This window comes from Delphinus delphis, chromosome 9 (assembly GCF_949987515.2).
Source record: "Delphinus delphis chromosome 9, mDelDel1.2, whole genome shotgun sequence".
Taxonomy (NCBI): Eukaryota; Metazoa; Chordata; class Mammalia; order Artiodactyla; family Delphinidae; genus Delphinus; species Delphinus delphis.
This window is the reverse complement of record NC_082691.1, coordinates 61,722,297-61,744,561: the sequence shown is the minus strand read 5'-3', so window position 1 is coordinate 61,744,561 and position 22,265 is coordinate 61,722,297. Positions and strand designations below refer to the sequence as shown.

The 22,265-nt window shown below is 46.4% G+C and overlaps 1 protein-coding gene and 1 long non-coding RNA gene across 2 annotated transcripts in view; one reads left to right on the top strand and one right to left on the bottom strand.

Moving 5' to 3' along the window:
- Window positions 1-430, bottom strand: part of GARS1 (glycyl-tRNA synthetase 1) — a 40,586-nt gene extending 40,156 nt beyond the window's left edge. Inside the window, exon 1 of the mRNA XM_060020681.1 lies at window positions 163-430. Within this exon, the coding sequence (XP_059876664.1) occupies window positions 163-384 (222 nt within the window). The 5' untranslated portion in view covers window positions 385-430. The remainder of the gene's footprint in view (window positions 1-162) is intronic.
- Window positions 431-700: 270 nt separating this feature from the next.
- The window catches only part of LOC132431111 (uncharacterized), a 51,728-nt gene continuing 30,163 nt past the window's right edge, over window positions 701-22,265 (top strand). The window contains exons 1-2 of the long non-coding RNA XR_009520637.1: window positions 701-1,621; window positions 2,201-2,427. This is a non-coding gene — a long non-coding RNA (uncharacterized lncRNA). The remainder of the gene's footprint in view (window positions 1,622-2,200; window positions 2,428-22,265) is intronic.

Sequence of the window (22,265 nt, the reverse complement as noted above, 5' to 3'; positions counted from 1 at the left end):
GAAGGCGAGGAAGATGCCTAGAAACCAAGGGCTTCCAGAGAATGAAGGAGAGGGATAATCGGTGAGGTGGACCGGTGCCCGGGGAAGAGAGAGAGAGGAGGAGAAGGAGGGGACCAGGGAGAGGAGAGCCGGGGCTGAGGGGAAGGCGAAGAATGCCGGTACCTGCTGGCGCACCGCTAGCCTGAGAGGTGCCAGCACCTCCTCAGCCCCCGCACCATCCATGCTGCTCCGGGAGGCGGCAGCGGGGAACGAGGTCGGGGCGCGGGCTGGCTTGCTGATGGGCCGGCAGGGCAGAAGAGGAGGCCGGGCCGGGAGCCGGGGCAGCGGCGACAGCAGCAGAGCGGCGCGGGTGGCTCTAAGCAGCGCCGGGCGCAGAGAGGGCATGAGATCGCTGCCCTGGGAAGTCCGGAGGGGGCGGCGGCGGAAGCGGCGCGCGCGGCCAGGCCGGGTGCATGATGAAATCGCCGCGTAAACGCCGCGGTGCGCGCGCAGCCGCACATTCCCCACCCCCGACGCGGCGTCGGGTCGCCACCAGCCGATTCGACACAAAATCCCGGAAGGACCCGGAGTCCCTCAGAGCCCCGAGAGGGCTTACCCCACAGTGGGCGCACGGGAGGGCTGCGAGGTCCCAGGTAGACCCCCCCCCCCCCCCCAGCGAACAGATTTGCACGATTATGCGTCAGTGGGCCTTCAAGGACGCAGCTCCATCCGACACATGCTGACCGAAACTCACGAGGACCTTCAGAGCACAGGCTTGTACAGGGGCACTGACGCCCTGGCTGACCGACGGGAGTACACACTTCTGTTTGTGTTCTTTCGCCCCCTGGTTCTTAAAGGCTCATTAGACATCACATCAGATAAGGACTTAGACTCAGTGTTGCTCAGCTCAGATGATCCTCCGATAAGGAAACAGATCGAGAGGTTAATGATTTGCCCACCTTCACCCATCCATGCCTTCCAATGTCAAGACAAAAGTTGGGGAAAGGAAGGGGAAGAATGACGGGCTTTTTGGAGAAGATCAGTGCTGACCAGCCTTTGAAGGGCGAACAAGATTTGAATCAGCAGAGATGAGGAAAGTCTGGGAAAAGATAATGTGCCAGAGAGTGGAGATGAGTGTCCAGGTGCCTGGGATTCCCTCTGCCTGGCCTTGCTTCAGCTGACCTCCCTCTTGTAGTTAGGCCCCCGCTGATGGACCCTCCGGAAATGGCTTCTTCCCTCCCTCCTGCCCCAAGGGCGGGTTGGCTGCAAAAGCTGGATTCCCTTTCTACAGAGGGAATAGAAAAATAAAGAATGTATTAGTTATAGAAATAGCATTGCACACACCCACCAGAATGCCTAAAATGGAAATGATGGAAAGTGCAGTGATGCTCTGGGACTCTCGCACACAGCTGAGAGGAATGTGGATTTGTACAGCCACTTTGGAGAACTCTTTGACAGTGGCTACTGAAGCCAACCATACACACCTTATGGGTGACCAGCAGTTCCACCCTAGGAGTATACAAGAGTAGACAAGCTCAACAGAGTGAAGTCACCTTTCCCAGAACTGTGAAATTTCATATTCTCTTCCTGTTCCGGTTTGTGGTTCTGGAGAAGTACACACAATTTCCCATAAGCAGAGCAGGTACAGAAGGACCTTCTGCAATATTAAACAATTTGTATTTTTAAAACTTTTATTTCAAGATTTGATATTTACTAATCAGAATTTTTATTTGGCTTTATTTTAATAGGTAATTTAAAAAATTTTAATTGAAGTATAGTTGATACACAATATTATATGTTACAGGTGTACGAGACAGTGATTCACAATTTTTAAAGGTTATACTCCATTTATAGTTATTATAAAATATTGGCTATGTTCTCCGTGTTGTACAATATATCCTTGCAGCTTATTTTATACCTAATAGTTTGTACCTGTTAATCCCTTGCCACTATATTGCCCCTCCCCCTTCTCTCTCCCCACTGGTAACCAATAGTTTGTTCTCTATATCTGTGAGTCTATTTCTTTTCTGTTATAGTCACTAGTTTAATTTTTTAGACTCCACATATAAGTGATATTTTAGTTTTTTGAGAAACCGCCATACTGTTTTCCACAGTGGCTGCACCAATTTACATTCCCACCAACAGTTTATGAGGGTTCCCTTTTCTTCACGTCCTCACCAATATTTGTTATCTGTATTCTTTTTTTTTTTTTTTTTTGCAGTACGCGGACCTCTCTCTGTTGTGGCCTCTCCCGTTGCGGAGCACAGGCTCCGGACGCGCAGGCTCAACGGCCATGGCTCATGGGCCCAGCCCCTCCGCGGCATGTGGGATCTTCCCGGACCAGGGCACGAACCCGTGTCGCCTGCATCGGCAGGCGGACTCTCAACCACTGCGCCACCAGGGAAGCCTTGTTATCTGTGTTCTTTTTGATGATAACCATTCTGGCAGGTGAGAGGTGACATCTCATTGTGGTTTTGTTTTGCATTTCCTTGGATTAGCGATGTTGAGCATCTTTTCAAATGCCTGTTAGCCACCTGCTTTTCCTCTTCGGAGAAATGTCTATTCAGTTCTTCTGCCCATTTTTTTAATAGGGTTGTTTGGGTTTTTGCCTTTTTTTTTTTTTTTAATCTTGAGTTGTATGAGCTGTTTATATATGTTGGATATTAACCCTTTAACAGTCATAGCATTGCAAATATTTCTCCTATTCAGTAGGTTCCTTTTTGTTTTGTCGATGGTTTCCTTTGTTGTGCAAAAGCTTTTAAGTTTAATTAGGTCCCATTTGTTTATTTTTGCTTTTATTTCCTTTGCTTTAGGAGACAGATCCCAAAAAAATATTGCTACAGTTTATGTCAAAGAATGTTCTGCCTCTGTTTTCCTTTAGGAGTTTTGTGGTTTCTGGTCTTACATTTAGGTCTTTAATACATTTTGATTTTATTTTTGTATATGGTGTGAGGGAATGTTCCAATTTCATTCTTTTATATATAGCTGTTTGATTTTCCCAGAACCATTTATTGAAGAGACTATCTTTTCTCCAGTGTATATTCTTGGCTCCTTTGTCATAGATTAATTGACCGTAAGTGTGTGTGTTTATTTCTGGGCTGTCTATCCTGTTCCACTGATCTGTCTGTTTTTGCGCCAGTACTATGTTTTGATTATTGTAGCTTTATATAGTAAAGTCTGAAGTCAGGGAGCATGATTCCTCCAGCTCTGTTTTTCTTTCTCAAGATCGTTTTGTTTATTCAGGGTCTTTTGTATTTCCATACAAATTTTACAATTATTTGCATTTTTACAACTTTTATTTCAAAATTTGATATTTATTAACCGTAATTTTTATTTGGCTGTATTTTTAAATTTATTTATTTATTTATTTTTGGCTGTGTTGGGTCTTCGTTTCTGTGCGAGGGCTTTCTCTAGTTGTGGCGAGCGGGGGCCACTCTTCATCGCGGTGCGCGGGCCTCTCACTGTCGCGGCCTCTCTTGTTGCGGAGCACAGGCTCCAGACGCGCAGGCTCAGTAGGTGTGGCTCACGGGCCCAGTTGCTCCGCGGCATGTGGGATCTTCCCAGACCGGGGCTCGAACCCATATCCCCTGCATTGGTAGGAGGATTCCCAACCACTGTGCCACAAGGGAAGCCCCTTGGCTGTATTTTAAAGGTAATTTTGAATTTATATTAATAGTTTTCAATATGCAAAGCAGTTAAAATTTTTACACATACTCTTAGTTACATTTTTGTGTATGTTCAAATTCTGTACACTTTGAATACAGTTACATATTTTTAAAAATTCTTTGGGTCGGGGCTTCCCTGGTGGCGCAGTGGTTGAGAGTCCGCCTGCCGATTCAGGGGACACGGGTTCGTGCCCCGGTCCGGGAGGATCCCACATGCCGCGGAGCGGCTGGGTCCGTGAGCCATGGCCGCTGAGCCTGCGCGTCCGGAGCCTGTGCTCCGCAACGGGAGAGGCCACAACAGTGAGAGGCCCGTGTATAGCAAAAAAAAAAAAAAAAAAAAAAAAAAAATTCTTTGGGTCAGTAATGTCTCATCTGTGTTCATGTGAGGATAGTCTCATCACTAGTCTCCAAATCTATCCTTTCCCTGCTCCAGTTCATCCTCCCCACTGCTGCCTCAGTGAGTATTTCTAAAAGACAAAGCTGTGCTTGTTGCACCTCTGCTCAGGACACCCCATTAGGTCCACATGGCCCTTAGTAGAATTTCCTAAGTGGTTTTCCTTAGGAAACTACTTCTGCAAGACAGTAATAATGACTTATATTCTTTGAACGCTCACTAGGTACCAGTTAGTGTTCTGAGTTACCTCGTGTAATTTACTCACCAATCCAGTGAGACAGGCTACATAATTCCCATTTTACAAATTCAGGATTGAAGACACTAAGATATTAAACAGCTATGGTCACACAACTACTGAGAGTGGAGACCAGAATATGAGGCTGGGGCAGGGAGTGGAGGGGAGTGGCAGTTTTGCCGTGCAACTCACGAAGCTGGTGAAGCTTTTAGTGAGCATGGGAACCTCCTCGTTTGGATGCACTCTCTCAAGGCTCTGGAAGAGGCCCTAGCACTGACTACACATGGTCATATTATTTTCTTTCTTTATTAAAGTTCTTTATTTGAAGGAGTGAAATTTGCATACATTGTAATGTACAAATCTTAAGCATAGTTCAATGGATTTTAACAAAGGAATTCCCACTTATAACCCACATCCCAAACAAGATAATGAGCGTTTCCCTCAACTCACAAAGTTCCCTCGTGGGCTCTGTTAATACCCTCTATTGTTTTGTCCATTTTCTATTACATTGATTTCTACTTTTATCTTTATCATTTTTCCTTTTACTTAATTTGGGTTTAAATTGCCCTTCTTTTTCTGGCTTCTCAACGTAGAAACCTAGATAATTTATTGTAAACCTTTCTCCTTTCCTAAATCAAACATTTAAAACTATAGATTTGCCTCTAAGTACTGTTCTAGTTGAATCCCCAAAATTTGATTGTTGTTTTTATTTCCATTTAGTCCAAAATTCTAATTTTCCTTATGATTTCTTCCTTGTCCTATTAGTTCTTGAGAGGAGCATTATTTAATTTTCAAATAGTTGGGGCTTTTAAACATATCTTATTATTTTTAGAATTACTTTCTAGTTTAATTCTTCTGTGCTCTGGGAAAAACTTTTGAAATTTGCTGACTCCGATCAGTTTTATGACCCAACATATGGCACACCTTGGTGACCGTTCCATGCCTTAAAAAGAACGTGCATTATGCAGTTGTTATGTTTAGTGTTTTATAAATGTCAGCTAGACAAGGTGGTTCATGATGCTGTTCAGGTCCTCTTCATTATTAATTTTTTTGTCTACTGGTTCTATCCATAACTAAGAGGATGTGAAAATCTCTATGACTGTGAATTTGTCTATTTCTCCCTTTAGTTCTGTCACGTTTGCTTCACATATTTTGAATTTATTCAGCACATACACATTTGTAATTGTTACATCTTCTTGCCAAATGACATTTTTGTTATTCTGAAATGTTCATCTCTAAATATACCTCTTATCTTTAAACCTATTTAGTCTCATGTGAGTATAGGCAGTCCAGCTTTTTTATGATTAGTGCCAATGGCCAATGCAGAGCTGAATCCTCTTACCATAAGCCAAGTGACTGAGCCACCTAGGAAACAAGTTCTAGCCCCAGTCTGGCTTTCAGATGACTGCAGCACCAGCCAACATCTTTTTTTTTTTTTTACATCTTTATTGGAGTATAATTGCTTTACAATGGTGTGTTAGTTTCTGCTTTATATCAAAGTGAATCAGTTATACATATGTTCCCATATCTCTTCCCTCTTACGTCTCCCTCCCTCCCACCCTCCCTATACCACCCCTCCAGGCGGTCACAAAGCACCGAGCTGATCTCCCTGTGCTATGCGGCTGCTTGCCACTAGCTACCTACCTTACGTTTGGTAGTGTATATATGTCCATGCCTCTCTCTCGCTTTGTCACAGCTTACCCTTCCCCCTCCCCACATCCTCAAGTCCATTCTCTAGTAGGTCTGTGTCTTTATTCCTGTCTTACCCCTAGGTTCTTCATGACATTTTTTTTTTAATTCCATATATATGTGTTAGCATACAGTATTTGTCTCTCTCTTTCTGACTTAACTTCACTCTGTATGACAGACTCTAGGTCTATCCACCTCATTACAAATAGCTCAGTTTCGTTTCTTTTTATGGCTGAGTAATATTCCATTGTATATATGTGCCACATCTTCTTTATCCATTCATCCGATGATGGACACTTAGGTTGTTTCCATCTCCGGGCTATTGTAAATAGAGCTGCAATGAACATTTTGGTACATGACTCTTTTTGAATTATGGTTTTCTCAGGGTGTATGCCCAGTAGTGGGATTGCTGGGTCATATGGTAGCTCTATTTGTAGTTTTTTAAGGAACCTCTATACTGTTCTCCACAGTGGCTGTATCAATTTACATTCCCACCAACAGTGCAAGAGGGTTCCCTTTTCTCCACACCCTCTCCAGCATTTATTGTTTCTAGATTTTTTGATGATGGCCATTCTGACTGGTGTGAGATGATATCTCATTGTAGTTTTGATTTGCATTTCTCTAATACTTAATGATGTTGAGCATTCTTTCATGTGTTTGTTGGCAATCTGTATATCTTCTTTGGAGAAATGTCTATTTAGGTCTTCTGCCCATTTTTGGATTGGGTTGTTTGTTTTTTTGTTATTAAGCTGCATGAGCTGCTTATAAATTTTGGAGATTAATCCTTTGTCAGTTGCTTCATTTGCAAATATTTTCTCCCATTCTGAGGGTTGTCTTTTGGTCTTGTTTATGGTTTCCTTTGCTGTGCAAAAGCTTTGAAGTTTCATTAGGTCCCATTTGTTTATTTTTGTTTTTATTTCCATTTCTCTGGGAGGGGAGGTCAGAAAGGATCTTGCTGTGATTTATGTCATAGAGTAACATGTCATCTGCAAACAGTGACAGCTTTACTTCTTCTTTTCCGATTTGGATTCCTTTTATTTCCTTTTCTTCTCTGATTTCTGTGGCTATAACTTCCAAAACTCTGTTGAATAAGAGTGGTGAGAGTGGGCAGCCTTGTTTTGTTCCAGCCAACATCTTGACTGCAACCTTCTGGAAGGTCCTAATCCAGAACCACCCAGCTAAACTGCTCCCAAATTTCTGACCTACAAAAACTGTGAGGTAATAAATATTTGTTGGTTTTCTTTTTTGTTGGTTTTCTGGGCATTTGGGGGGGTTTTTTTTGGCCCTGCCCTGTGGCTTGTGGGATCTCAGTTCCCCGACCAGGGATGGAACCCAGGCCCCGGCAGTGCAAGTGTGGAGTCCTAACCCCTGGACTGCCAGGGGAGTCCCGATATTTGTTGGTTTTTAAGCTGTTAGATTTTGGGGTCATTTGTTACACAAAAAATAGATAACTAATACAGAGTTCTCCCCTGAATTGACCATACAATCCCTTTTCTTGAGAAGTGAGTGGCCAAACTGTTGGCCTTCAAGAGACCTTGTGGGGCTTTGACAGTGACAGTGTCACAGCCGTAAGAATAGTGTCCTCCATGAATCTCGTTACTATGTACAGAAGAGCCAGGAACCTGTCATACAGTTGTTCGGTAAACATTTACCTTTTACTTGAGACGCAGAGGTCTCCAAGGCTTGATTTTCTGGGTCTTCTTCCCTTAGGTGCAGGCAGCTCAAATGGGGGCTCAAGCAGGGAGATGGCCTGAAAAAGATTTTAAATGCAGGGTGAGTGAACACACCCTGTGCTCCGGCTGATCTAGCTTCCTTGCTTCTGTCTCACTGACTTTCTTTTCTGGCTCCTGGGTCATTAACAAAGTTTTGTCTCAGCCTCCAGCCTGCCTTAGCAAAGGTTTATTTCAGCTTCTGTCCTCTAAGAATAAGGAGGCAAGATCCCTTGAACCTGAGTGAAGTCGTCTATGGCTGAGGCAGATGAGTTTATCATCAGATTAATTTCTGGTTTGATTTTACTGATGTAGAAGCATCAGGAGAAAGAAAACTGCTTCCCTTTTCTTCCCTCCTTGATTCCCAGGGCATAGTTAAAGGAAGACTTTTACCTTCTAACACTGTGCAATTAGGGGGCATGGGGAAAGATGCCCAACCAGGGGCTTGGAAAGTGAGGAGCAGAAGTGGCTAGAGTGGCAGGATTTTCTCTGAGACAGGGAACCAAGGTCTGCAGATCTCAAGAAACGGAGACCAGCAAGTGTTCCGAAACACCATTCTGGCCACAGTGCCAGGGTCTCGGTGAGAAACGCTTATGCAGTACCCCTAGGGAGGCTGGATCCAAGTGCCGGGACTCCTAGCCTTTGAAAGGTTTCCTGTGTTCCAGCTTGGCATGCAGGTGACCAGACGATTAGCCTTCAAGGGACTTCTTAGGACTCGTTCAGTGAATGTCCCAGCAGAGAGACAGTGGCCTACCTGAATCTTTCATGCTGCTTAAAAACCCTGGCACCTGTCACATAGTCGTTCAGTGACATTTACAGAGTGCCTACTAGGTGCCAGACATTGTTCTAGACACTGGAGGGACAGCAATGAACAAGGCAGACAGACTTCCTGTTCACAAGGAGCTTACGTTCTTTGGGACCAGACTGGCAAGATAAAAATGAACTGATTTGTAAATAGTTTCAGACAGTGATAAAGACTCTAAAAATAACAAAGTGGAGAAATTGTATAGAGCATGATCTGAGGTCAAGGTGGTCTGTAGATAGATGGTCAGGCCTCCTTCAGGAGGTGACATTTGAAGGCTATAAAGCTGACAAGGAATCAGCCATGAGAAGATCTGAGGTAATAGCATTACCTACTTGGTCTGTGTAAAGAACAGTAGGAAAACCCACGTGCTTGGAATGTTGTGAGTGAAGAGGAGAGAAGCATGAAATAATATCAGAGAAGTAAACAGAGACCAGATCATATAGACCTTGTTGGCCATGGTTAAAAAAAAAATTATTTATTTTCAGTGCAAAGGGAAGTCATTGAAACATTTGAAGCAGGGGAGTGAATGGTCTGATGTGTCTTTTAAGATGATCATTCTGGCTGTGTGTGGAGATTGGGCTGAAATAACTTAACAGTGGAGGTGGTGAGACCAGTTAAGAGGTCGTTACCCATAGTTGCCCATTAGATTGCCTAGATCAGAGTAGTAATAGTGGTGATACTGAAAGGGGTTGGATTTAGGAAATATTCTGAAGGTAAAGCAAATCATACATGCTGTAGATTAGTTGTGTTGGAGGATGAAGGAGAGTCAGGAAAAGCAAATAATAAAGATGGGCTTGGGCTTCCCTGGTGGCGCAGTGGTTGAGAGTCCACCTGCCGATGCAGGGGACACGGGTTCGTGCCCCAGTCCGGGAAGACCCCACATGCCGTGGAGCGGCTGGGCCCGTGAGCCATGGCTTCTGAGCCTGCGCGTCCAGAGCCTGTGCTCCGCAACGGGAGAGGCCACAACAGTGAGAGGCCCGCGTACCGCCAAAAAAAAAAAAAAAGATGGGCTTGTAGATATTTTAGCATGAGCCAGTGGGGTAGATTGTGGTGTGGTGTCATTTCCTGATGTGGAGAAAATTGGGAGACATGCAGGGCCCCTACATCAGAGGAAAGGGATCCAAAAAAGAGAACATAGATTAGACTTGAGGAAAAACACGGTGAGTAGGACAGGAAAAGCCTTCAGATGGAGAAAGTGATAGGCAGACACGGCGTGAGATTAAGGGACCCCCCTTCTGTCGGTGTCTGTTTTTCTGTGAAGGGGTAGGTAAAGTCATTTGTTGAATATGAAAGGAAAAGTTGCAGGGCTGAAATGTTGAAGAGGGTGGAGAAGGTTTGGAAAAGCCCTTGTGAAGAACAGTTAGAGTAACCCTGTTGGGGAAATGTGGACAGGAGTCAGGCTGGTACTGGAGGCCCAACCAAAGGTGAAGACTGATATGAGTTGAATTGCACCTCCCCCCAAAAAAGTATGTTGAAATCCTAACCCCTGGTACCTGTCTATATGAAATTAGCAGGTTCTGGGATTACCCAGAGCATCTTTTGTTCAAACAAGTCTGGTCCATCTTCACCACCTGGGTTAAATGACCCCAACGAGAGTTGGGGTAGTCCGAATACCAGGGCGTAGTCTCCTGTGCTAGACTGAGTCCTCCAAGATGCAGACACCAAGATGGGATTGAGTGTGCAAGGATTTTATTAAGAGAAACACCTCTGTGAAAGGAAAGCGGGAGGAAGCCAGGGAGACTGGGAGAACCACCAGACCATGATGCAAGTCTGACCCCAAGGGAAGGAAAGAGGGAATGACAGTTGGGTGAAGCATCCTAACCTGCCACATAGTCTAAGGAAGGTTCAGCAAAGCCACTGGGAGTTCTGGAACGAAAGTTGACAGTACAGGAGTCCGCTGTACTTCAAGGAGCCAGCTGCCTCAGTGCATCAGCTGCACTCAGTCACTGGCAGGGAGCAGCCTGTAGGAGGCGTGCTTTGGCACAAGCTCTGTCATGGATTCCAAAGAGCAGCAGCTGTGGGAGGAGGTCTGTGAGGTGTATTCTTGCCACACCTCCCATCAGACCACCATGTAACCCAGGTTGTTCTTGGCCTTTCTGGATCCTTTGTGTTCTAGCGTATGGAACATGACTAAAATGTACTGTACAGCACTTCCCAGCCTGGCTTAGGAGAACTCCTGTGTGTCATCCTCTACGCTCTTCCCTTTTCTGCTGATTGTCTCTCGATGTCCATATGTTAAAGACGGCAGAGCCTGGTCCCTGAGAGACTATGGGGGACAGAGCCCCTCGCCCCAACCCTTTCTGATAAACTCCGTGAACTGTTGACAAGCAAAAAGTAAGTTTCCATTGCGTTTGAGCTGTGATGCCTTCTGGGCTACCTGTTAGAGCAGTAAACTTGCCCTAACTACTGTGCTACCACTGGGCCACGTATGAGAAAGATGGTCAGGGTATCTGGGACACAGGAGAAGGAGGGAGAGGGTACAAAGAGCATCTGACTTACAAAAGTTCTGTATGTACATGACTTCTTAGGAGTATGGAGTTAGGCTATGCTGGGATCACTCACACAGGCTGATGGGGAATCGTCCAGTGAGTGGACTGACTGGCGGTCCTGGTTCTCTTCGCCGGGTCGGTACCTGGCCAGCTTTCTGAGGCCTGTACTTGAAGTAAGGTGCCCACCTTCTTTGCCTTCTCCTTCTCTGGCCATTTTTCCTCCAAGCTCAGCTGTATGCAGGCTTCCCAGGAGCCCCACCCTGGCTTTCTTCGAGCCCGCGCCTCCAGGATCCTAAGAGATGCTTCCCAGACCTTGGTGTGGGAGGGAGGTGGCACACGTCTGGTCTCTGTGTGGCCTTACACAAGGCCTTTCCCCTCTCCAGCCTCAATCTCCCCCACTGAAAAATGGGGGAACTGGCCCTGCTGGCCTCTGGCCCCTGACTGTGTTTACTGTGGGTTTGTGAACTTGCGACTTAGGGAGACAAACCCCTAAGAAATGGAAGGACAGCAGATTTCCCTCTGCCCAGCAGAGGGGAGCATCTCCGCACAAACCAGCAGCTACGCAGCGTGAGCGCTGTGACAGCCCTATGCAGGCCCAGCTTCTGGGGCCTTCGTGCGGGAAGTAGCCTCTGAGCCAGACTTCTGAGCCCCAGAGACCCAGGCCCCAGAGAGTGACCACAGGGAAGCCCTGGAGCCCCTTCTCAGCCCTTCCTTAAGGCATCCCGACCCTCTACACCTGTCTGGCAGAGACAGGGTGGGTCAGTCCCTAAATATCAGTGGGGCTCTGGCTTTGCCAGTTAGGTGGGGAGGAGAAAGCTTACGCAAGCTGGGAAGACAAGACAGCAAAACCACACAAATTCACCAAAGCTAGTGGCTGCCTCTAGGTTGACATGTCTCCAGCTGGACGGGACCTCAGACTCCCAGTTATGGTTTGAATTGTGTCCCTCAAAAAGACAAGGTCACCTCAGAATATGACCTCATTTGGAAATAGGGTCAGGGCAGATGTAACTAATTAAGTTAAGATGAGTTCCTACTGGAGTAGGGTGGACCTCTACTCCAATGTGACTGGTGTCTGTAAGAAGAGGGAAACACAGGGGAAAGATGGCCGCGTGGAGACGGAGGCAGAGATTGGAGTCCTGCTGCCAGAAGCCAAGAAACACCTGGGGCTGCTAGAAGCTGGAAGGATCCTTCCTCAGAAGCTTCCGAGGGAGCACGACCCCACCATCACTTTGATTTTGGACTTCTAGCCTCCAGAACTGAGAGATGATAAATTTCTCTGAAGCCACGCAGTTTGGGGGACTTGGTTATGGCAGCCCCAGGAAATGATACACGCCGCCCCACATTCCTGCGCAGAGGCTGTGCATCCACTCAGTCCCACCTCTGCAGCAGACTTTGTTCCACGTGCACAGTGCTTGCTGTTGCTGCCATTGGTTTTAATTTTGAATTTTTGTGCCTTTAGCTGGACCGCTCCTCTGAGTGCCTCACCTGGCACCCGTGGGCATTTGATCTGTGGTCTCTGTTCCACATGTCCCTGGCATCTGGGAGGGGGAACCCCTCGGCTGCCCTCCAGACCCCTCTCAGCATGGGCTGTTCATTCCGTCCCCAGGCTTCCTGTCCACACGGGGTTTTTACGTTGCAAAAATCTGCATCCCTACAGCTTCGGCCCAGCAGTCCTTGCTGTGTCCTAGGGCCACTGAGAACCCTCTGCTCCCTCCGCCTTTAGACATTTACGCACAGGAGGCTCATCCCCTTAAAGTTTGTCTGGTCCCCGGTCCCTCAGAACGCCCTCGTTGCTGTGGTTTCCTGACGGTCGCCTTACCTGGACAAGCTCCAGTTGTTAAACTTCTCTTTGTGGTTAGGGACCAAGACTAGACACAATACACCTGGTATATGTTCTAACCAGAGTCAAGAGGGCAGGAGCATCACCTGCCTTGTTCTGAACTCAGTACCTTTGATGATGCAGCCTGAGACCATCTGAAAGGCTGTGACCATTGTGACTCCAGGGGAGAGATGAGAGACAGTGTGTTCTTTGGTCCGAGAACACTTCCACAGGTACAGGGGTGTGGTGTGAGGATGCTAAACTGCCTGCTGGAGGGAAAAAATGGTATCCATCTGGGTGCTCAAGACAGAATTCTTTATTTTATTGGAGTATAGTTGATTTACAGTATTATGTTAGTTTCAGGTATACAGCAAAGTGATTCAATTGTGTATATATATATATTTTTCCAGATTCTTTTCCATTGTAAGTTTATGAGATACTGAGTATAGTTCCCTGTGCTATACAGTAAATCCTTGTTATTTGTCTATTTTCTATATAGTAGTGTGTATATGTTAATCCCAAACTCCTAATTTATTCTTCCCCTCCCCTTTCCCCTTTGGTAACCATAAGTTTGTTTTCTGTGAGTCTGTGTCTGTTTTGTCAATAAATTCATTCATATCTTTTAGATTCCATATATAAGTGATATCATATAATCTTGTCCTTCTCTGTCTTACTTAACTTAGTATGATATTCTATAAGTCCACTTATGTTATTGCAAATGGCAATATTTCATTCTTTTTTATGGCTGAGTAATACTGCTTTGTGTATATATACCACATCTTCTTTATCCATTCATCAAGACAGAATTCTTGATTCTGAACTTGACATCTTTTTCGCCTTTACCCTTCAAATATAGTTCTTGACTCTTTTATCTCCAAACCTCTCTAAAATTTGTTTCTTCTTTCCCCACTGCCTCCATCATTCCTTACCTGCATCCCTGCAACAGGTTGCTGTCTTCAGACTGGCCCCTTGTAATCCTTTCTCCTTGCTACAATTGCAGTGAGCTTCCCAGTTTGGAAATATGGTCATGTGACCTATACATACACACATAGAACCTGCCCACGACTCCCCTTACCCTTGGGGTTAAAATCCATTCTCACCATAGCCTACCTCTCAGCCTCACTCTAGCCAGTCCTCCCTTGCACTCTATGATCCAGCCTTACTATCCTGCAGGAGGCATGGTCTTTCACCTTTGGCCTCTGCACATACTCATATCTCTACCTGGAACATGTTCTTTCATCTCCACCGCCCCCTCACCCCCATCATGCCCCTCATCCCCTTAGTCCTTCCCACCTGGCTTATGCTTTATACCGGGGAGAGTTCTTGGATACAAACAAGATCCCATTCAGGCTAGCCCAAATGACAGGACACCTACTGGAGGGACAGCCGGGAGTCTCAGTGGGAGCCTGGGGGCCTGGCTCAAGAATGCTCAGACCTGAGAGAGGTCTGAATGGCCAAGAAGCAGAGAGTATTAGTCAGGAATCGCTTCTGGCCGCAAGCAACAGAGACATGAACAGCAGGCATAATAACACAGTGCTCTGTTTTTCTCTCATCTGAGAAGAAGCCCAAAGGTGACAAGTCCAGGGCAGATGCGGGGCTTGAGGATATTGAGTTCTTTGAGCTTCTCTTGACTTTTCCAGGGCGAGTTCAAGATGGCTAGTGAAGTGCCGAACACCAGGCTCACCTCTTGGGCAGGAAGGATGAGGAAGAAATAACAGAACGTGGGCAAGCATAGCTGCCTCCCTCTTCAGGAGCCCTCCCCGCTCAACAACTTCTGCTGACATCCCGTTGACCAGCACTGGGCCATACAGTGTGATGTTTAATGTTATGTCACCTTGGCTAGGCCACAGTGTCCAGATATTTGGGCAAACACATCTGGATGTGGCTATGAAGGAATTTTTTAGATGAGATTAACATTTAAATCCGTCAACTTCGAGTAAAGTAAATCTCCACAATGTAGGTGGGTCTCATCCAATCAGGTGAAGACAGCCTTTAGGAAAAGACTGAGGTCCTCTGAGGATTTGGCCCACAGGCTATAGTTTGGAAGCCCCTGTCTTAGGGTAGCAGTGGGCAAGGAGGTAGAAAGAACAGTGCAAGGGGAGAGAAAAAACTGCCATGAGAGCTAAGGGAATATTGGCAAAAGAGGAGCCCTTTAAATCTGCCAAGGACAGAAAGAAGACAATTTTTTGTTGGTACTTGACAGCTTACCTGCCTGGGCGAAAAGGGCAGAAAGGTCTGCATAGCTGGAAAAGTGTCTCGGCCACCTCAGGGTTAGCACCGCATCCATCTTGCTGGATTCTGCAGACCCTGCTGGCCAGATGCCCAAATGCAGTCAGCTCACTGTGCCTTGTTCCTTTTGGAAACAGCAGGTGGAGAAATCTCTCTCTCAGCACCATGGCAACCAGATCGCATTCTCCTCTCACAGAAGAATCACAAGTGCGCCCCTGCAGACATTGATCCATTTGTGTGCACTGAGCTCCTTTCAAGGCCAGGCCCTGTGCTGAGTGCTTGGAACACAGAGATGTATAAACCAAAGTCCCCGATTTAAAGGAGTCCACAGGCTGGAGCAGGAGACAAGCCTGCGATGGCAACAGCGTGATAAGTGATTGACCGAGGAAAGAACACACCGAGTGCCACGGGAATCGCTTCTCCTCTTTGGATCAAGAAGCTGGTCTGCTGGGCCTCTCTGAAGAGCTGAGCTCAAGCTGAATTTGGGAGAATCAGTCAGACTTGGTCAAAAGGATGAGCTGGGGAAGCTTGAGAGCACCTTTAAGGAGCAGCAAGCATTTCCTGAGACTAGGGCCCTCGAGGGTCCCAGAGACGGACAGGGAGAGGCCCACGGTGCTAAACCAGAGTGCTCTGCCCACACTGCTCTCACTGGGGTCCACCATCAGCTAGCGCCCAGTCCAGGGGCCATTCTCCAGCCCATTTTTTAACCCCCTTCCTTCTCTTTCTTTTTTTTTTTTGGGCTGCGCCGCGTGGCTTGCAGGATTTCAGTTCCCCAACCAGGGATTGAACCCCAGGCCCATGACAGTGAAAGCCCAACTCCTAGCCACTGGACCACCAGGGAACTCCCACCCCCTCCTTTCTCTTAAAAGATCCTGTCTTGGAATAAAGACACAGACGTAGAGAATGGACTTGAGGACACGGGGAGGGGGAAGGGTGAGCTGGGACAAAGTGAGAGAGTGGCATGGACATATATACACTACCAAATGTAAAATAGACAGCTAGTGGGAAGCAGCCGCATAGCACAGGGAGATCAGCTTGGTGCTTTGTGACCACCTAGAGGGGTGGGATGGGGGGGTGGGAGGGAGATGCAAGAGGGAGGGGATATGGGGATATGCGTATGCACATAGCTGATTCACTTTGTTATACAGCAGAAACTAACACAACACTGTAAAGCAATTATACTCCAATAAAGATGTTAAAAAAAAAAGAAGAAAAAGGAAAGATCCTGTCTTGATCACAATAGCGGGATACCACCAGCTCCTGATGCTTCCTCTGCTGTCTGGCTGCCCTTTCTCACTATTCTTATTGACTCCCCCACTTCCTTAAATGCTGACCTTCTTCTCTAGCTACACTGCCTCTAGGTATATCAGAAACCTCTTCATTTCTCATTTCCATCTCTAGTTCTCTTTGAATATTGGTCTCAGTTTATCCTACCACAAGATAAGCCTCCTGTACGTGTCTGGGAATGTGGCTGCAAGAACTCCAGAGAAGCAATCCCATGGGGATTCCCATATTCACCCATCCATCCTGGGGAAGGATTCTGATGGGCACTGGTTGGGTCGTGTTCCTGCCCTGAAACTCATCACCGTTACTAGATTGATGGGGCAGTATGATTCATGATGAGGGAAACAAGGTTCCATGGTTGGCCCCATCAAAGTCACACTGAGTGAGAAGAGAAAGGCAGTTCCCAAAGGCAGGTGTGTCGGTCAGGGTCCCAGTCAGGAGACAGGAACTACACTATGTGAACAAGGAAAGTTTAATATGAATAATTATTAACTGATAACAGAGGGTTAACCACTAAAGGGTAAAAACTCTGAAGAGCACAGAAAGAGATAAACGGATAAACAAAATATGGTATATACATACAACAGAATATCATTCTGCCGAAGAAAGGGAGGAAATTCTGACACATGCACCAACATGGATGAACCCTGAAAATGTTTTGCTAAGTGAAATAAGCCAAGCACAGAAGGACAAATATATGGTTCCACTTATATGAGGTGAATTCATGGAAACAGAAAGAAGAGTAGAGGTTACCAGGGGCTGATGGAAGGGGAATGGGGAGTTATTGCTTAATGAGTATAGAGTTTCAGTTTGGGGTGATGGAAAAGTCTGGAAATAGGTAACGGTGATGGTTAATCCAATGTCGTGAATGTCATCATAATGACACAAAGTTTACCATTTTAACCATTTTAAGTGTACAATTTATGTTCATTTTACCACAACAGGAAAAAAAAAAAAAAAAGTACAGGAAGAGTGGATAGGACTGAAGGAGTACCCAAGGAAGAAATCACCTTGGAGAAGGCCTTTTCCAGGGCTGAGACTCAGACCCCATTGGAGAGACATTCTGTGACCCATTCTCCCTCACATACAAAGAGACAATCCAAGGGGGCATGGGTCACTCCAGTTTGGGATTAGTTGTTCAGTTTGATTTGTGTCACCACTGTGGTGGTTTAGATAGGAACATAAACAGGTCACCAGGTTGATGCAGCCTTGATTACCACATATGGCATAACGAGTTGGGCATCAGAAGAAGCATGTGAATTTTGTGTCCGTCAAGTAGAGACGAGGTTGTACCAGTCTGGGTGTTTGAGCAGTGTGAGGGGGCTCTGGGAGGCGTGACTGGGGCTGCGCCTGGCAGCGTCAGGGACAGAAGGGTACTTCAGAAGCGGCCGTGCCCACATGAATTTTCCTATTTTCATTGTATTCAGACCGGGGTGACAAAACCCACAGAAGGGCAGGTTGTAGTAATAGCTGCTGCCTGGTCTAGGCAGACAGTGTGACTGTGCCAGGTCTTGTGGACAAGAAGCCATTAATTGCACCCCTGACCCTGCAACTCAACAGCTCCAGGGTCCAAGGTGTGCCCTCCATGGATGCCAGGGTTATTGTTCTTCCTCTACCACTGCAAAATTGGCACACCCTGTTCCAGTGCCTATACCTTCATCTTTCCTTCAGTCATCCCCACAACCTGCCCAGACCTTCCGTCCAGAAGGGTCACATACGAGAGGGACAAGGGCACTTTTACCAAATTCACAGAGACCCACAAGAGTGCTTACATGGGCTGCTCCAGGAGGAGCCCCAAGCAGGGCTCTCAACCAAGTAGCTATTATCTTTATGCTCTAGGACCATCTCAAGCCAAGAAGAAAATCTGCGTGGCTGAACCAGAATTCAGTTTGGATCCCCTCAGTCCCTTTTTGGTTGATCTGCCACCAGGAGGGTATACACCAGCCTGGCCTGGTGTTGCATCTAGGGAAAAAAAAGAAACATCATGCCTAGGAATGGTCAGGGTGGAATCTCAAAATTTCAAAATAAGCTTATATGGCTCACCACCACTTTTGTTCTGATCATTACCCAGGAAACAAAAAGAGGAGATGGTCCCTCTCTGGGCATCTGTATTAGATAGATTGTAATCTATCTAATTCAGTGACTGTATTACATAGATTGCTTGAGCTGTAGTAATAAAATACCACAGGCTGGGTGGCTTAAACCATAGACATTTACTTTCTCACAGTTCTGCAGGCTAGGGGTCCACGATCAAGGTGCCACAAATTCGGTTTCAGCTAAGAGCCTCTACCCGGCCTGTAGCTGGCTTCCTTCTCAACGTGTCCTCACCTGGCCTCTTCTGTGTGTGCACCCATTCCTGTGTCTCTTCCTCTTCTTATAAGGACACCAGTCATATTGGATCAGGGCCCCACTCTTATGACCTCATTTAACCTTAATTAGCTCCCTAAAGGCCGTATCTCCAAAGACAGTCACATTGGGGAGATTAGGGCTTCATCCTATAAACTGCAGCGTGGGGGGACACAATTCAGCCCATAACAGTGACCAAGGTGTGGAGGAGATGACAAGGTAAAGTTAGAAATCTTGGGAAAATTCGTTTTTGAGGAGGCTATTCAAATGCTGGGTCATACCAGATGCCTGTCAATGGGAGGGAGCAGGAGAGGTCCATGGAATACCTTGACTATGGATCCTCTGTTGGGTGGTTGTATGGCTGTTAGCATAACTGACCCCGTCTTGAGACCTTACAGTTTCCTTTCCTTCTGCTGACCCTACCCGGGACTGTACTGTCCAGTAAATCACTTCTGTGTCATCAAGGGCTTTGTAGTTAATAGATACTGTTTAATAATCATTAAGACCAGGTGGCCTCTATGCTCAGTCAGTCCCCAAACAATGATGAAAACCTTTGCTGACCTATTCCCAGCACCCATGAGACTAATTACCCATTCATAAATCTTGCCTTGGGAATGCATGTCCTGTTTCCAAGCACCTGCCCCCATATCTTAGGTTAACTACAAAATTGTCCCCGTGGCCCCTCGGTGGTGTGAGTGCCGCTGTAAATGCTCTGGATTGTGGGCCACCTGATCCAGATCCCACCCTGTGAGTAAGTTACCCTATAATCAACGGATCCATTGATTATACGGAGCTGCCTGCCTTATTTTTTTGTCTCAAGATACCTTCTCAGTTCAATGGGCACTTTCCATTCCCCTGATCCTTCGACAGCGGTCTTTGCATTTTCGACCGTAGATGGTGTAGAAAGCAGAAAACGAGACCCAATTTTGTTTCAAGGGCCGTAAGGGCCTGGCCAGTGTCATTATGGAGCTGCTGTATTCCCAGAGTCAGGGAGGGAGAAATGTTCCTCTACCCTTTTAGGTTCTTCTGGCTGGTGTAGGAGTTCAATTGACATGAGACTGATTAACAGGTGAAAATCAAACGAAAGTTTAATAACTTTCAAATGAAAGTTTAATAACATGTATAGATGGGTGAGCCCCAGGAAAGCTGAGTAACTCTCCAAAATGAGTGAAAGCCTCACCTTAAGTACTATCTTCAGCTAAAGACAAAAGACAACTTTGGGGGAAGTGGTTTGGGGCTACAAAGGGGAGGAAGGCAATTCATATGGAGATGGAAAAGCGACTGTTTGATAACCAGGTGGCGGGCCTCTCACTGTTGTGGCCTCTCCCGTTGCGGAGCACAGGCTCCGGACGCGCAGGCTCAGCGGCCATGGCTCACGGGCCCAGCCACTCCGTAGCATGTGGGATCTTCCCAGACCGGGGCATGAACCCGTGTCCCCTGCATCGGTAGGCGGACTCTCAACCACTGCGCCACCAGGAAAGCCCCCTGGCCCATATTCTTTGCAGATATCCCTGGTGATAGCTCTATTCCAGGAACAGGGCCTCTATCTAAATTCTTTCAGGCAGTTAAGGAGAAGATCAAAGTCTCTTCCTGAGTCTTTTGGGCCTTGATTGTTTTCAGCTCAAAATAATCTGCATGGCAAAGAGATATTTTGGGGTGGGCAAGTTTTGCTCCGCTACACTAGTGCCTAGAATAATGCCTGTTACATCATAGGTGCTTAATCAGTTAATAAACATCAGGTGACTTTGCCTTTTAAACCCTTTTATTTCCATTTCGTTTTGCTGACTTTTTGTTATTACTGCCCTCTATGTCCTTACATTTTCCGCAGTGTTTTTCCTTCCTTGGGCTAATTTCTATTTTCTTTTCTTTTTCCACTTTTTTTTCCTGAGCTCATGTTTCGCCTCCAGATGTCTCACCATTTTTCCCTGTACTCTGTCTTCTTAGAGGCAACCATTTCATTAAGTTTTTTAAAATGCCTGGCAGTTGTTTGGTTACAGCTCTCGTCTGCTCTAAGGCAGTGTTTCTGGTGAGGATTCTGCATTTGCCACTTGCGTTTCCTATCCCTTTCCTCTGCTTGGAGAGATCCTTTGCAGCTTCCTTTTTGCTGACTCATCTTTGAACGAGTAGAGTTTTTCCCAGAGCAGCTCTTTGCTGAAGCATCGTAGGGGAGGGGTCAGGGCAACGGTCCCTGTTAGCTGGAATTTTCCTTATGATCCAGGGTTTTAGATGTGAGTTTGATCGGCCTTTACTTCTCAGCTCAGGCGTGTCAGGGCAAGTTTGGCAACACAGAGATACTTGGCCTCTGTCAAGGAGACTTGCATGATTTGACTTTCACTTATTTATTCCTTTGTTGCCTAAATGCTGGGAGAGGACATTTACATCCTAGTGCCTGGGGGCAGAGACAGAGGGTGGAAAGACAGTGTCTGCACTTCAGCCTCACAAGGACCAGGTTTGAGCCGTCTGCAGAGAGGAGCCTCCAGGCAGCAGAAGACAGAGCTGTTTTGTCAGGGGGCCACATGCCCAGGTGAGATGCAAGAGCACGGCAGAGGCGGCAAGAGCTTCTTCACATTCCTGCCAAGATCGGGGGCTCAGGTGCAGGGGCCAAAGGGAACACAGCCCTGCTTTGGCATCACGTCAACTGAAATCTTAGGTCACTGGGGACAGAAACCAGCCTGACCAACGTGTGCAAGCACCCAACTTTCCTTTCTCCCTCCACCTTCCACATGGTCTTGATGCAGCCGTCAGTGACAGGGCCACCATCGCCACATCTTGTCACATCTCAACACCTCTCACCACCTCCACCTGGGCCCTGGACCCAAGCCTGGCTTAGAATATTTTAAGACCCAGTTAGGAGTCTAAGTGTTTGGACATCTTAATCGAAGAAGTATCTAATGTAGATCGTGGGGTCAAAAGAGGGATTGAATATCGAGACTCTGAAGAGATGGGGCGCTGCTGTAGAGTTTCCATGTCTCTCAGAGGCCCTGCTGCAGGTGGCTCAGTGATAATCATCTTTGGACTCCCCATCAGATTCAAATTCCCTGGAAAGAGAGAAGCTAAGGTGTATCAACAATGTGTGGAAAGAACTAAAATGTATCAGTTGCCAAAGCCTGATGTCATCTATTTTGCTCTTGCTTCAGTAGAAGAAACGCCGGTGCAGCATTGTGCCGGAACCTGTCCTCTCTAGAGAGATCCTGACGGTTCCACTCATGCAAAGTGAAGATCAAAGGAACCAAAGGAGAGCAACAGCCAAGCTTCATCATCAATAACCCTTCACTCTTTACCCTATAGGTAAAAGACAACCACCCTCTTCACCATGGATTTCAAGTTAAAATATGATACGTTTCTCAAAAAGTCTATTTCCTTTTAAAATCTTTTTGCATAATCTAGGTTACCCTGGCCCTGATGTCTTTTTTTTAAATTTCATTTTATTTACTTATTTTTAATACAGCAGGTTCTTATTAGTTATCTATTTTATACATATTAGTGTATACATGTCAATCCCAATCTCCCAATTCATCCCACCACCACCACCCACCCTGCCACTTTCCCCCCTTGGTGTCCATACGTTTGTTCTCTACATCTCTGTCTCTATTTCTGCCTTGCAAACTGGTTCATCTGTACC